At 40.9% G+C, this 16,850-nt stretch overlaps 1 protein-coding gene across 2 annotated transcripts in view; it reads left to right on the plus strand.

Annotated features, from left to right (window-relative positions):
* The window catches only part of eif2ak4 (eukaryotic translation initiation factor 2 alpha kinase 4), a 74,862-nt gene that overhangs the window by 42,990 nt on the left and 15,022 nt on the right, over positions 1-16,850 (plus strand). Inside the window, exons 30-34 of one of the 2 annotated variants that reach the window (XM_022237271.2) lie at positions 3,049-3,171; positions 3,980-4,108; positions 5,578-5,661; positions 9,626-9,723; positions 10,740-10,884. In XM_022237271.2, coding sequence (XP_022092963.2) covers positions 3,049-3,171; positions 3,980-4,108; positions 5,578-5,661; positions 9,626-9,723; positions 10,740-10,884 — 579 coding nt within the window. The remainder of the gene's footprint in view (positions 1-3,048; positions 3,172-3,979; positions 4,109-5,577; positions 5,662-9,625; positions 9,724-10,739; positions 10,885-16,850) is intronic. The other variant, XM_022237272.2, reaches the window with a different exon arrangement.

Below are 16,850 nucleotides of genomic sequence, written 5' to 3' on the forward strand. Positions count from 1 at the left end.
TATGTTCTTCCGGGCGTCCCTTATGCACAGTGGAAATGAAAGATAGTGGTTTCCTATGGGACTTTTCACATCGAGATTGGACAAACAGCATAGTAGAGAAATGAACACAGTGTTTACAAACCTGAGCCATATTTTCAAAGATATTGAGCTAAGACGGTCCTCTGGCCAATTCATGGTCTTGTTAAGTATAACATCACGGATTGACTGGCATGGTTGCGTGCATCCTTGTCATGCCATTGATTTTCCTGTAGGCCTGTGCCGGGTACCCGGGTACCCGGGTACCCGCCCGTCGATTTCAAAACCCGGTTCCATTTTTCCGGGCCGGGTACCCGTAAAAAAGTAAATAAATTAGGAACAAACATTCATGCATAAAATGTCTGTGAAATTTCTTACTGAAGGACAGACTTCATGGAAAACCACCGTGCCGATGAAAACCCGGTCCCGTGGTCATACATGAAACTTGAATTCGGAGATCGACAGCTAATTTTTTTACCCACTCCGCCCATTGCACCGCAAGTCGCTTTCCTAGTTCCGGAATTTCCTAGTTCACAAGAGCGAAAAAACCACTAAAATTCACGGGCGATAGGTCACTCGCTACGTGTGATTTTAAATATTTCTTTAAATTGAATAGTCATATAAACCTTTGCATCTAATGTCTGCTTAATCAAAATGACTTTTGTTAATTTAGCGAAAACTACAAGCTTTTCCCCACTCTCGGATCGCGCGGCGTTACCACGCAAAGTCGTTGCGAACTCAACTACACGGGCGCAGCAGAAATGTATGTGACGTAATGGGTTCGTCAACTGTGCGGCGCGGGGAGGATAACGTTGATAGCTCACTGTACAGTTTAAAAGTCGAGTCAAACCTTACGCAATTTCTACCTTTTTAATTCATTGGAATTCTTATTTTTCATCTAATTTTCTCAAAATTAAAAGATTCTCTATTAGAAAAGCAACTTTTTACAATGATTTTGGCTGAAAATGGATTTTTCGTGTGGTTACTTTTCATTTGTGAAGACGTTTTTGTCTCGATCCTAAACCGATCCAGAACTAGGAAAGGTGTCATCATCACTTTCGTCGATCGATCCTGTGAGTCCAAATGTAAAAGCTTAGATTTTGAAAAAAAAATTGAAGTATATCCAAAACACAAAGTTGACTTCTGACCATATTTCACTCGAATTTGAGGATTTTTCAGCTGCAGTCTTACTGAATAATTTTCGCGATCCGGAACTAGGAAAATGACTGTACCAAACCTATATGAACAAGAGACCGAAGGAGTTTTTCTTATGGGGGGAAGCGCTGTTGATGTACACTTGCATGACTGTATTTGTAACTATCAAACCCTGTCGGCCTAAATGACTTTTGTGCGGAATAAGTAGTGCTTACTGTTTGAATAAAGAGTATTTTTGTCAAATAAAACAATATGAATGGAAATTACGTTATGTCGGGATTGACGACGAAGCGAGAGCGGATTGTGTAATATTCCTGCGGTACTGGGACTCCACACGGCGTGCGGTAAGTAGCGATCACGCACAAATTGTGCGGTTGATCGGCCTCTTTTTATAATCAAAGCACTAAATGTGCGCTACAAACCCAAAGAGTCAGAGAACCAGTTTAGTTAAGTTTTATACCAAGAAATATTCCGTTTCAAAATTATTTTTAAATTAAAGCAACTTGAATTTCCTCAGTGATTCTGCGGAACTGTGGATGAGGAATTGACCAAAAAAGCAGGAATGATTTTTTGTGTATGTACTGAAGCATTTCAAATCCAAGTATTTTTTCATTCGAAAAAAAGGAAATGTTGACAGGTGCAAGTCATAATACAGTCGGTCAATCAAATATCACTTGTCAAAGTACTTATGCATTAAAATCTCGACAATTTGAACCTCAGGGGAATGGAGTTATCCTGGAAAAGTATTTATAAAACTAAACCACTTCATCGTGGTACGTACCTTCGTGTGGCAAAACTTTCGTATCGCTTAGTCATTTAACAACGTGAAGCGCTGCTATTTTTTCACTTGGGCTTCCTTATGTGTGGTCACGTGACCTTTCTTTTTACGGTCACATGGCTGCTGCAGTGTCAGCGATTGGACCGCCTGAAGGGGACTACAATTGGGCCCGCGTTGCAATCAGGTTAGTTTCAGCGTCTTGAAAGCCAGGATTACACAGTTGCAGCTACGTTGATTTATGCAACGTGCTGGTCCTCGTCAGAAAAGAAATGAACTTGCGATGACTCCTGACCCTATATAGACTTCCGATTCTTTCAACGCCGTTTGAAGCATTTTGGTGGCGTTTTTTTGAATCAGAAACTTCAAAATAAGTGGATGTAATCGTGTGGGCATTGTTCGAGTTACGGTGGTATTTTTGTACATAAAACTTTAAGCCTTTTAACCCGTGACGTACATAGCACTGATCTGGTCCGCACGTGACACGACCAGCGCTCACCATTTGTGCACGTCACATGCGTTCCGCGTGTCCGTGGTCATGCAGCATCCGGGACATTTCCTTTGAGCGTTTGCAGGTGCGTATATCATGTAGGTGGTTTGCAGCTCTCTTCTTTTTTCTGACGTTTCCCGTGAAGATTTGTTTTTCTGTTTCATACACCCACAAAAAATTTGTAAACTGAAGGTAACAATTTCGTTTGATAAAAAGGTAGGAGGGATAAACTCCGACGTTTAGAACAATGTTCTGCTTGCTTCGTATGTACCAAAAAGAACCGTGTTTCGGGCACATGATCCACCGGGTTGCGCGCAATCATGCCATTTGTTATTAGGCGATCTCTTTTCCGGGTACCCGGGTACCCGATGTCAACAGAAAACGGGTACCCGGTTCTAAAAATACCCGCAAATGCACACCCCTATTTTCCTGTAGAGAGCTATTGTCATTGTGGAGGACTTTGTGTTGCGTTGGTACACTCAGCTGGTGTCCATCTTGTGTGTAATTGTAAAATGTCAGGGTACATGCCATTTGCCCTCATCACATTCAGTTGTCGCCCGCTGTGAAATATGGTGGCAGCTGGTGGTATTTATGACCTCCCTCTGCCCTTCAGATTCAGTTATTCAAGAAGCCGTCTTCTCAGCCACATCAGACATGCCCGTCAGCTGTCGGAATCAGCGTGTCATTTGAGAAGATAGTATCCGCCGTGCTTCAAGATACTTGCATGTCTGAGACGGTATGTTCTGAGTTTGCCTTTAGAATCAGGTGTTTAGCAGACTGCTCCGGCTTTTTTAAACCTGTTTCAAAGCTTCCTCACACTAGTGTTTTGACACTAGATCTCGTGACATGGACTAATACAGCAACCAGAACTTGAAACCATTCCTTTAAGTAATACCACACTTGTGCATTGGACATTCCTGCTCGTTCATGACCTCCTCAACTGTAGGGTGTTGTGGCTGACCAAAATGCATGTCTCGTGTTTTTATCTTTAGGCAAACTCGAATTCTCAATTCTGATTGGTCGATCTGTAGCAACAAACAGTGTGACATATACTGAAACTGTGTTGTGCTTCCAGATTGCTTGTGGATTATATTTATTATCATGCATGCCCTCGTGCAACACTTTGGCCTGGTGGTATACAGGACACAGACACATTACATTATTCTGTGTTCCACTTGAACTTGTGTGATAACAAATAAAGAACGTTAGTGACATGGGGAGTACGGTGCCACCATGGTCATGGCCTGCTCTCAGATAAGTCCATAAATTGGGCTGCATACCAAAGTCAGATTGGACAAGATGAAAATTGAGACTAAGGCTGCGCAGGAATCAAGTATGTCTTGGCTATGGCTTTGGTGATTTCCCATGAGTACACCCATTCAAGTAAGCCTAGCTGATCAAAAGCAATGCAACAGTGTCAAATTAACATCCACATTCACTTTCTGGATGAGAGTCAACTTTTCAATGAGCAAGATCTTCTCAATATAATCTTATATAATCTTGCAGTAGTATTTGATAGACTTGTCTGTGCATCTCTCTGCCAGACTCCCAGTGTATGTGACGTCCTTGTCTGTACCATTGGTAGTGGCTCGTCTTACAAGGATCGGATCAAGGTCGTCCGAGATCTCTGGGCTAGTGGGTTGAGGGCTGACATCCTGTATGATTCCTCCATGGTGAGTGGCTTGTGCTGGGCCAAAATGTAAACCCTCTCTGAAGTTATCCCTTAGTCCCTACATGTACTGCATGATAGAGTGCCGAAGTGTGACGTCATGTTAAACCAGGAAAACGAATGGAGTATGGGCACGCATGTTGGTTCATGCCCTGGTTCTTGCGCTAATGCCTTTTACGCACATAATTGTGCACATGACGTATTCACTTTGGTACTCTATAACTCCTCACTCACAGATGCTTCATCTTGATTGGCTGAGAACATGTCACCTGACATGCCAGGGGGCTCTGTTGGAACCCAAAGTAGATGATACAACTGGTTAGGAGGAAGGGAGTTAGACCAGTTTCACTCAGCTTGCCGCTGGGTCATGTACATGTGCAATGGTCCTAACTGCACTGGGCAAAATTTCACTTGATGATTGGACCAGGGGCCATTTACCCAGGGATGTATGTAACTTAAGCTCAGAGCTGGTTCAGTGCGTGTTACGGCCGGCACAATATCAAAGCAGAAATTAAGTTGGATTATGTACACGTAACACTCTCTCTAATAATGAAACATATATTCCTGTCTACCACTTTGTTTTCTTGTAATATTTTAAGTCGGGGTACACCCTTTCTAAAAATATGCTGCTCAAGATATTTCATCCTATACATTCTGAGAAAAGTGTACCACAAAATTAGGGAGTTTTGTCTCATTAAAACTTCGTTTCTCCTTGAAATCGATAAATGAAGAAGTTTTATTCATCAAAACGAATAGATTTAAGCACCGTGTCGGCGCGTCATCTCGGCATAACCACAGCTGCACTGTACATGTACATGCTGCGTGCTGCAACGTGTGTCATGTGGTCGCGAGTTTTTTCGAGAAAGTCGAGAGCGCCTGCTGGGGTAATAACAATCCGTAACACGCATGGAACCAAGGTCGCACATGTGTTTGCACTGGGGCCACTCGCAGTTGCACATCACTGGGTAAATGGTCCTTGATTGGACAAAGGAAAGGGTTATCAAAGAAAAACAATGACAGTTGCCTCATGGCCTGGTATCATTGTGGTCCAAAGTAATTCTGCATTTGATAAGTCAAAATCTTATCTATTTGAGGAGTTCATTTTGTAAAAAGTGCAAAGTACCCATCCCAAATCACGCCTTGCCTATTGAGTAAACGGGTCAACGAGTTCACTACATGAAGCCATGTTTCCACACAACTTCAGTTGAGTGAGGGTGGGTGAAAAAAATGAACACGTCATTTTGAATTTGGGAATGTTGCTTTGTGATTTCCATCAGCATATTTGCAGTAAAACAAAACATAAGAACCCAAAAGCTTTGATTGAGGAAAATAAATGCAGTCATTGGATGCTATCTTACCGTAGTCTGAAGTTATGGAATTTGGAGCAGATTGCAAGTAACGTGATTTTGTGGAATCTGTTCACTTCAGGTGGTTGTATGATGCAAATGTTGGGTTTTGGTTTCTTTTTAAAAGCCCCTGGAAGAAATTCAGGACTACTGCCGAGCAGTTGGTATCAGCTTTTTGATTGTGCTTAAAGATCGCAATGAAACAGTCAAGGTAATGTAAATATCATAAAGACTCGCCTATTTCATTTTAAAAAATTGGGGGGGGGGGGCTTTTCTTAATTCATCCTTTAAGATGACCACATTCTTAACCCTTGCTGTTTTATAATTTGCTGACCTGGATTCACATTTGGATTTTTTTTTCAATGGCAAAGATATCGTGTTCTTTCTCTGTTGGCGGAGGAAGAGTTTTTTGATTTGATTAATGGAATTGTCTGAAATGTTCTCAAAATTTTGAGATTGTTTACAAAAAAATAACAGTTCCTAGTTATAAGAGGTGACATTTTTTATTTGAAAAGAAATGAGTGTGTGTGGGGGGGTAGATTGGCAAGCCACATCCCTGATTTGAGGACCATAATTGGCCTGGAAGTTTGTTCTTTTTTCTCTGTCCGATCAGATTCAAAAGTGTTTTTTATGGTTAAGGTGGCAATTTAAACTATTCAATAGGCTTGCAGTAGCACCATGTAAAATACCTCTGTCTATCGTCGTCCATGGGTCTGCTCTCTCCGTGGGCAGTCTGTTTGCCTTCCATGACTTCAAAGGTTTCAAACCTGACATTTTCCAGCAGTAGTTTATTGCAGGAACAAGAGTACTGCTCTTGCTGTTGGAAATACGTCCCAGAGGGACTGTGAGTGACATTAAGGGGGTCCTATGTTTCCCAAGGCCCAAATTTGGCCAGTCCATATGCTGTATAACACACCTCAAATTAGAAGAATATCCAGTTGGTTCTGGGAAGTTGGAGTCTGCGAGGTGCAGATTGCCAGATGTTTGAAGCCCATTCTTGTGGATTTTTTAGAAGCTTTTGTTGATATTAGGAGATGTGCACAATGTATTAATTGTGTTTCTTCTTGGATTCTCTCCCTGCACAAGACTCTGACAACTGTGCTGATTTTTCCTATCGGTCTTTTGGATCCTTTTTGCCATTTTTGCCTTTCATTGTTTTTTAAAAAGAGATCCGCATAAGCTACATCCCAGACAGTAGTCCATTTTCTTGCATTGCATCATGTTCTATCGGTATTTTGGTCTGTGCTGGCTGCTGAACCTATAATTTATGTGTATCAGGAAATGTTAGTTCTGGGAACTAGAGCAAATGTTATTCACCTGAGCTGTCAAGTACTCTGCAATGCATGATCTGTAATATTGATCACCAGCGTCTTGAAACCAAGACTATGTTAGCCCTTGTATTTGCAACAGGTGAGGGCCTAGACCTAGCTCTGTGACTCAATCATGGATGTACATGTAGTCTTCGGGTCTTGGCTGGTTGGCTGCTGCCCTCTGTGTGTCCTATGTGTGCTAGCATGTTGTGGCTCTGTGTAGATGAACGGTGGGAGACTTCAAGATGTTTGGTGGTGGCAAATATGTACTGGCTCCTTTTCTGAGTTCTGAGTTATGAGCATGTGCACGCTGGTTTGAGCTTGCATGCGTTGTTCCGAGCATGTGCTGTACCGTAAAAAAGGACTGGCTTGTCTGCTGCCACCCAAAGTCTCCAATATGTGGACTTTTTTTAAAAAGAGTTCTGTACATGGCCCTCCACAATTTTTGAGTTACATAAAAACCAGCAAACTTGTTCAAAAAGATTTAATACAACACTCACTATTACCTGAAGGTTATGAACCCCTGCCTTTTATATAAAGGACGACCGTTGTGGGCAATTCCATGGAAAAAATAGGCAAGACACCCAAAATTTCAAATTCATTGGAATGAATATGAAGTTAGTGTCAAATGAATTTGTGATATTTTGTGTAATCAGTACAATTGAGGGGGATTAAATATTGATACATGTACATGCAAGTCTGTTTTTGTCCTCCCAAAAAATGTTATAATAACATATTTTGCTGAATCACTGTTTACAATTCACGTAAGCTTTGCTCATATGTAAGTAGAAAAGTTGTTCATTTCTGCTCCACTTTGATTGTAATTTGGTTAATGAATCTTTTATCCTATTGCCCAAATTATGCACTGTACCTTTTAAGTGATGCGATTTGAATGCAGCGCAAATTACAAATTTGCTAAGCAAATTTTGATAGGCCTACAATACGGTGTATTTAATAATGAAAAATCCTTTATTTTGTAAATTCCAACTACATCAAAGGCCTCTCTTTTCATTACCATCTGCATTCATTAGAGAAGTAGGCACACAAATACAGAGCGTGCAGGGGCACTGTTTTGAATGAGTGCTAGAAAGTTCTACGGAAGTAGAAATCAACCATTCAAGAAAGTACTAAGCATTGCCGAATACCGAATTGTTCAGTGTAACATGACGTCCTGTAATTTTCCTGAAATTAGAGCCTCAAGGTAAAGAAAGATCTTATTTTGTATAAATGCAAGGCTATGCCCATTTGTCATTCTGCTACCACGACTTAATTTCTTTAATGGGTCATATTTGAATTTCTGAGCAATATTTCCTTTTTCACAGAAAGATATTTGCATGGAAGCACAAACACAGTTGTTTTTAACCTCTGCTTATCAAAATTGCATGAAAGCATTGAAAGGGTTAGCCTGCTGTAATCCACATCAAAAAGCTGTCATGTCCATTTTAGCATCACTCTGTGATCGATCTGATTAACAATCATAATTTATCAAGCAAAATATAAAAAAATACGAGAAAATTAGGTGGAACTTTGAGTTGGTTTAGAAGTAATCTATCAACAGTTCTTTTGCTATTTTACCATGTTTACAGGGAAAAAGTATTCACACAAATATTGTGTTGGTGAAACATGCAGCTCTGTCCAAATTATCCAAAAATGTACCTGCGATTCATGTTTTTTTTTCAAATTAGCAACTAAATCCCCTTGAATATTTTCCAGAGCCTTCTGTAAAGTCTCAAGGGATTACATTTTAGCCTTTTGCTACATAGAGCTTTCTCCATGACTTGCAAGAGCCTGCTTGTAACTGTGCAACATTGCATAAATTTGTTGGTTATAGACCAAGAGGACAAGCAACGGCCCTGTGGGTCTTCCCTTTGATGCAAGCAATGTCAGAACATGCTTCTCCTATATGTATATTGTGAAACATTCAGAAACACTGGGTATTAAACTATAAATCTTGATTTGAATTTAATAGAAAGGTCAAACCAAAACTTCTAAAATGTAAACAATGCAGGAATTCCTCTGAACTTTTTCCTGTGGAATTCATTTACTGTGGCATCTGTTTGAAACCTACCGTGATCGTTACAGCGTCAAGCCGATTGACGTGAATCTCTGATAAAAATTAATGGAGTCCTTGTTGCTCTGTGTGTCATTGGCGCGCTGACGTGTTTGGTGGTATTTGCCAGCAGCCGATCGACGGCCCCTGCCTGTCCTTCAAGCCCCTAATTTACATGATTGGAGTGCTGTGGCATTTCTCTCCATCACTTGGGACTTTAGCAGTCCCACTGCCAAATTCCTCATGCATTGCAAATATATCTCAGGTTGACTTTTCCAAGTAGTGATTCTAAACTTTCCCAGTTTTTTACTGGTTGAGCTGAGCTCACAGAAGCAGCAGAGATAATTGTTTTCAAAGTTTCAGAACGATGACTGATTAGTCGTAGTATTGTTCTGTACATATTAACATGTACACGTTTGTGAAGTTGTAATCAATTGATTGGAAGTCAAGTGCTTGTCAGTTGCAAGTCGGTTCCCTACTCAGTCACAGTTATTCTATTAACAAGAGATGATTACTGACAACTGAAATTATTTGTCACAGTTCAATTTAATTAGCTTTAAACTGAACTGGAGACCATGATTTGTTGGGTATTTCTTAATGAAGTGAAATGTAACTGATTTCTGATTGGCATGTGATAACTTTCCAGTATAGTTAGATTCCAACTCTATTTTGCATGTGGAACAGTAAAATTATCTATCATATTCAACCAGCAAGAAATTGTTCGTTTTTTTGTTACAGATTTCTTAGTGAGAAATTTGTCCAATTTTCACATTGTTACGCAATGGAATTTGGCAGTTTGGGTGTTTACTTCACAGATTCGCTTCTTTGACAAGGAGAAGCAAGTCACAGAGTGCAAAGTTGATTTTCATCTACTGGTGTGGACCTTACATCAGATGATGAGCGCAAACAAAACGTAAGCCAATTGCCTTTTTGTGACTCCAAAGCAAGTGTGTCAAATGGCCGTTAACGTGGTTATGAAACTAAGGATCCCCTTACAAGAGTCCGAGGCACTGCGGCTTGCAAGCCCGAAGAAACCAGCAGGGATGATGAGAAGAGATTAGATGCGAAGAAATTTGAATTTTATAGGGGGAAGGAAGAAAAGCCCAGACAAATATACTGAGTAAAATTCATGGAATCAAGTTGGAACCCAATCCATCTGTTTACGTGAATGACATGCGATTCTGGGCCACAGGGATTGATACCACCGGGCCCATGGTGAAAGGCTCCTCTAATCGTCCTTCTGTCTTGATCTTTACCCTGGACTTTGAAGTCTCATGCCAACAACAGACAAAAAAACATACTGTAGGATATGGGTAGTTCCAGGAATGAGGGGTCCATTTTTTTTCGTGTCCCTGTCACATCTGACATATGATTTTGTAAGTTTAGAACACATTTTCTGATTTCCAACAGCGATGAGTTAATGCAAATCACCTGCCAAACAAGTAGTAATTCATGTATTACATGTATTAATTCCGGTAATACACTAATACATGTATTAATTCTAGTGACATTTCCATGTCAAATAACAAGGGTCAGATGTAAAAGGAACACGAACATGTCACACTTTTGGACCCCTAATTTCTGGAATTACCCATATACACTTTTGGACTTTAACAGCATGTTTTGGGATGGTGCCTCACTTTATGGTTTGATATTGAAAAGGTCAGTGTTCTGATCCAGTCCATCACAAGTCCAGTCACAAATCCTTCCCGAAGAGTTTTCTCAAGTCCATCCTAAGACCAGTCACAAGTAACAGTGTGAGCAATGACAAAGTAATGCTTTTGTCACAGGTCATTTGAATTTCTTATGATTCCATTTGTGACCGGATGGTTTGTGACTGGCTTTTGATGGACTCTACTAAATACTGCAAAAGAGACCTCAACCCCCCCCCCCAGTTCTCCACTCACCGGCTGTCCGATTTACCCCTAGAGAAACACTGGAGGGCGCACAGCAAGCAGCAGTCAAGCCTGCCATGTTGGAAACAACCCCCACCAGCAATGCCACCAACTACAATGTGACCTTTGTCCCCCGACCCGAGATCAGTGCCAGGAAGAGGCATGAACGAGTGGTAAGGGTAAGCTTGATTCGACACAGACACGGAAATGCGACTTAATCCGACAAAATGAGTTGTAATGTCATCAGAGCCACTTTGGAGTTGAACATCTTCAATAGAGTCTTACACAGTGTAAATCGATAGGATTCCTCAATGTCCTTCACCCGTAAATGTTCTTCAGAGGATGCCAAATTGAGTGATACATCAAAGCAAAGGGCTCAGTTTTCTCCTGCTAATACAAAAGGAAACAGCATTACTGATAAGAGGGGGCTTAAGACTCATTTTGTTGGATCCAGTCACAACTTTAATATGGCATGTGTTCTGCAAGTGAACATTTGATGTTGTTTTAACATGGCAACATACTGTATTCTTCTGGAACTAACCCAAACTCCCTCGGCCCTTTTTGCTAGGGACCCTCCTCAATCCTCCAGAATCCTCCAATTTGGTGGGGTGAAAAAATTGGATTCTCCCTCAATCCTCTGAAATCCTCCAAAACTTCATGAAAAATGTTACTTGGAGGTGTGCCTACTGCCACAATCTTTCAAAATCCTCTGGCAATTCCTGTATAAATTTATGCATGACTGAGCAAGAACAACACAAGGTCTAACCCTCGACTTTCATGCATGGCATCCTTCACAATAAGCCATGCACTTTGGCCAATCCTCCTCAATCCTCCAAAAACTCCCCAAAGGATTTCAGAGGAACCTCTGATAATCTAGTCATTAGAGATGTCGCAAGTCCACAAGCTTTTCAGAATTTCAGGGGTTTTTTTAACCAAAAAGAAAGCTGAAAATATTCAGGTGAGAAAAAATTTCCAATTCTTTTTCAACTCTTTGCATATTTTTGTTCATTCATGTCAGGCTCTGTGTCTCATAGTGAAGAGACGTTAAACACTGTTGAACTTTTTCTTCAAGTGCGCATGCGTGTTGGTGTGACATACATGTACCTAGTGTGGACCTCCCAGCAAGAGACATCCACGTACTGTAGGGTTACAAGTATTCTTGGTTTCATCAGACGAATCGCTATCAGAGGATTGTCTTGGTTTTTCAGACGCCTACAGTAAAGCACTTAAAATAATCTCTTTAGTCAAAGGCAGCAGCCAAGAACTTGTAATGAATGCAGAGTAGAGAAAAAGTTGAACCATTTTCACAATTTTGCCGCATTGCACGAGCAGTAGCGTATCCAGTTGTTGGTGTTGGGGGCAAATTCAAAAGCAAATGCAGCTTTAGGCTTATATGACATGATGTTGGGGGTGAAAAAATATCAAAAGCCTTACTCGGGGTCCCAAAATCCCAGCTTCTATATCATAGTGTTGTTTCATTAGGGTTTGAGTGCTATTGGATAAGTAAATATTAAAATAAAACTTTGATAACTACCAGTAATGAAATGAAAATAAAAGTGAAAAAATCTGTTGAGGGGCGGAATTTGCCCCTGCGTCTTCCCCCCACTGAAGATGCCACTGTGCACAAGTACAATTATGATATATGATGTCTTTGCTTGCTTTAGCATCGCAAATTTGGCCAATTTGTCTCCCAAACTGGAAATTTACAGGATGAACTCTCAACAAATAGCTTAACATGGGTAGTTGTTTAAATATAATCTATTTGCCTGTCTCAAAAGCATGTTACAACCACTAAACATGGCATTTTATGTGAAAATTTTCAGACCTCGAGATTGGGACACCATTTTTGTTTTCCATTCTCGGTTGAGTGACGTCATGAATTACATGTATATGAATAATTCAGTGTGAGGCTAAAACGAAGCGGTTGATCCCGCGGAATTTGGGGAAATACAGTGAATTACATATAAAGCAGGGACAAAATTCACTCCGAATTTTGTGAGCAACATAAGCGATGTAACCAAGATGCCTTAAGTGGCTGGTATGCCTCAAAAACAGGGTGCTGTAACAGTGAATCGCATTATGGACCACACACTACAGGGATATCGGATCGCAGCACCGTGAAAGGCGTTTTTGACACAAGACGAGGTTACAAGAGGCTGTGTGGACTGCACACATCCACACAATACTTGCCATACTCGTTTCAGGTATTCAGTCAACAGCCACCGTGCTACGGTGTTTGTTGAGTATTATGCCGTGGTTGTAGCAACCCTTGCCCCAGGGTGCAGCAGCAAATAAACACGGCTATTTCTGTCGTCAAATCAATTCTTCTTACATTTCCCAGGGGACCTGGACAACTCTTTGGGCGTCATGGCCCACCTGGCAAGACATGCTATATCAGTGCCTGATTCCTCAGTCATTTATGCTAATCTTTCTGTTCGTCCCATCTATAAAATATGAGTAGCATGCCACCTTTTCCTTGAAACCTTGATTCATTTCGTAAGTTTGTTGTGGCACACAGCACATTGAGGCAGGCCAGTCACTGTTTTGCAGATATTTATAAAAATTTGTAGTCAATAAACACCCCAAATCTGTGGGGACCAGATTAAGCGTTCTGTAGGCCCTAGGCAAAAGTATCATTTCAAGCTCTACTTGCCTGAGCACCAGTGCTAATTTCATAATGCTGGTAAACACACCGGTACCCTGCATTTTATATTAATGCACATTCGCATGAAGTGTCATGCGAGTTAGTTTGAAGTTTTCCCCTAATCAAACATTCAGAAAGAGACATGAAAGATTTTGGAAACTTTTCCTAAGTGTGCATGCATGTTGGTGTGCACAAGTCAGGTTGGCGTTGTTGGTTTTACCTCCTTCCACCTCTGCAGCAGGGGTTCAATTGCCAGCTCAGTCCACTTGTGGATTGGGTTTTCAGTCCCTACCTGATTCCGCGGGTTTCACCCAGAATATTCTTCTGGAGTTTTCCTCTCACCTCTAAACCAGTAACTACTTCTCATCGTCTCCTCTCTACGGGTTTCTTCAGGCTTGCGAGCCACAGTGCCAAGGGGTCTTTTGAGGAATCATTGGTGTCTTTACCATTAAGGAATAACTATGATAATGAGTGTACCGCACATGTACCTGGTTGTAAACCTTCGAACAAAAGAAGTCCATATAATGTCCATGTAGGATCACAAGACATTGTGTGGACTTGCACTTGTCCACACAGTGTTTCCCCCTCTGTGAAAAAAAGTTTCTGAGGCATATTAGGGCAAGGGTTGTTTGTGCAAAATGAAGAAGAACACTCCAGGGATTTGCCATTAAAAAACCAGCTGAACGGAGTTATGATGGTCGGGGAAAAAGGAGCATGTCCCCCATTTTCTTAAACACAGGAGATCAAAGGAATGTCCTCGTTACCGGAGGTTTGTGAGACAAGCATGGATGGATGTTTACTGGTGTGGGAGGCATGTTTTTACATCTTCCTGAGTCCTTGCATTCTCTTAGGACCCGGAAGTTTACAGACACAGTGCCAACTGTGCTTCTTGGATAATTCCACCCTTCTAATCTGGTGAAATGGCTTGGGCATGCATGACTCTGAGGCCAGCACACTTGTAAGGGCACATCCAGAACCAAATTTGCGGAGAGGCCAGAGTTGTTTTTGTTTTTTAATGTTGTTTTAATTGGGGGGATTTTGAAGTATTCTTTTGTAACTTTTTATGGCCTCTCTGAGGGGTGAAGCTGTATTTTGGGACATTGTACACACCTTTGGAAGCAGGAGAAATGAAGCACACCAAAAATCCAATGCCTTTTATTGTACATAAGAAAGTCACTCCATTTTTGAGAGGGACCACGGCCCCTGTTACCCCTTTCATCTTCCTTTGTACACTTGTGCCCCCTCCCCCATCCCCCAAATTATAGACCCAACTCAACAAGATAAGACCAAGTTACTAGAGTTACTTTTAAATATACAAGCTTTTAACCAAATGTTGCAGCATCATTCAAAATCAATAGAGCTGGCACTGCTCTTATACCCACAAAATTGCTGTTTTTATTTGAATGTCAAAGCAAGTAATGCAATCAAATTGAAAATCCGTTTCTGCTCTTTGCAGAACTTAAAAAAATACACCAGATGTGTCTGGTTGATCTGGTCACATCTGGACATGGAAAAAGGAAGAGGTTTGTTTTTCCTGAGACCGTGAGCAGACCCGTTGAATGCCCCTTTCATAACGAATGTGCCTGTGAGTGACACCACTCCTCACATATTATTTGACCCTGCCAATCTGCAAATTGGTACAGAGGCTTTAACAAGAGAGCAGATTTAGTCTGAGTCACTTTTCATTTTTGTCAGTTGTGAAAGGTGGTTAGAGGAAAAGTTGCCATATAATTTGAGTGAAAAATAGTATGTCATTTTTCTCAGGATGCCAAACACAGTAATGCATTAAATCAAAGAGCTCAATTTATTTCCATTTGTCCTACAAAGCAGAACAAAATCATTAGAAAAAAAACTCACAAAAGAATGACCTGTAGACTCATTGTGAGGGATCCAGGCACACATGGATAAACAAGATACAGCCAAAGCTGCTGTTCACCAATTTCTTTGCAACAAATTTCCCTCTTGAGATTTTATGAAGTAACTCAAAAGAAATAGCATTTGAGTTTTTCTCCATTAGGAGATATGGACAACTATTGGAAGCCACTTCCAAGCTGATTGGTAGTGGCTAGGTGTGGTTGATAGTAATAGTAAAAATAATTGACAATTTATAAAGCGCCGTTTCTATAAAAATGATCAACGGCGCAGTACAAGTTGACGTAAAAAATAATTGATTTAAGAAATGAAGGGATGAATGAATGATTGTCACCGCGCTAGTACCCAAACCACAGTATGGGGATACGTCTGTCCCACCAACAGGGAGAATAATTTTACCCAGACGTAACCCTGCTGGCATAGGTGATGTCTCGATCTTTCCCGGGGACAAACACCTCTAACCCTACCTCCGCTAAAAGAAAAGTAATTATATCAGACACGGTGACACTAAAATAACGAATCACAGCTGAACCCACATTAAAAGGACAAATAATAATAAGCCTACCAGATAAAACTAATAAAATCAAGACTCTTGCAGTGCAATATCACTGTGCAAATGCAATATTAAACAGGTACGTTCTTACTTTACATTGGAAAACGGCAAGGCTTTGCTCACACCGTATATGCCATGGTAAGGCATCCCATAATTTCGGAGCAGCCACGGCAAATGCCCTGTTACCAAGTGTGGGTTGCATTTTACCTTTAGGGTATACTTAACAAAGGACCGTTGCTTGCTGACCTGAAATAATACCTAGATCCCTTCTTAATGATGTCATGATTCATCAAGTATCTAGTAGCAAGACCATGGATGGCTTTGTATGTTAACAGGATGATTTTGAAGTTGATCCTGTACAAAGCAGGTAACCAGTGAAGGTGATACAGTATTGGTGTTATGTGCTGAAACTTGGGTGTACATGTATTCATAAGAAGTCTAGCTGCAGCATTCTGGACTTGCTGTAATCTCATTATCTGTTCTGCTGACAAACCATACAAAAGACTGTTACAATAGTCCAGATGGCTGGTCACTAATGCCTGAATTAACACTGAAAGCGAATTGTGAGAGAGGAATTTACTGATGCGCCTAAGATTGTGAAGGTGGACAAATGCTACACAACAAGCCTTAGTGAAAGGCTTGTTGGTTGCCATCGAGTTGAGCATTCCATCCTCCCCCACAGTTAAGTAATCAGGATGAGGCCTGTTTTCCTTGGCAACAGGCAAGCCAACTTTTCTGACAAGTTGAGAAGTTCATGCAAGAAGGATGTAATGTTTTTCAGATGAGCCTGTGCAAAGCCTTTGGAAATAGCCACTTCATCTGTGCCTTTTATTCCCATGCCAGAACTCCCCAACAGAAGTTAATAAATGCACTTAAATTGCCTTTGAGTTTTATTTCATGCTAAATTGCAGGCCTGTTTTGATCACAACAGGATGCAAACTTCTGACCTTTTCCCAACATAAGTGTCAATCAGCAGTCTAAGACTCAGTTTCCAACCCAGTTTACCTCTTCAAATATCATCTTGTAATTCAGATTGCTCCTTTTGTAATTCTAACAGCGCCATTGTAATTCTAATG

The sequence above is a fragment of the Acanthaster planci genome, linkage group LG01, assembly GCF_054643075.1.
Source record: "Acanthaster planci isolate LZ-2023a linkage group LG01, COTS_SCS, whole genome shotgun sequence".
NCBI lineage: Eukaryota > Metazoa > Echinodermata > Asteroidea > Valvatida > Acanthasteridae > Acanthaster > Acanthaster planci.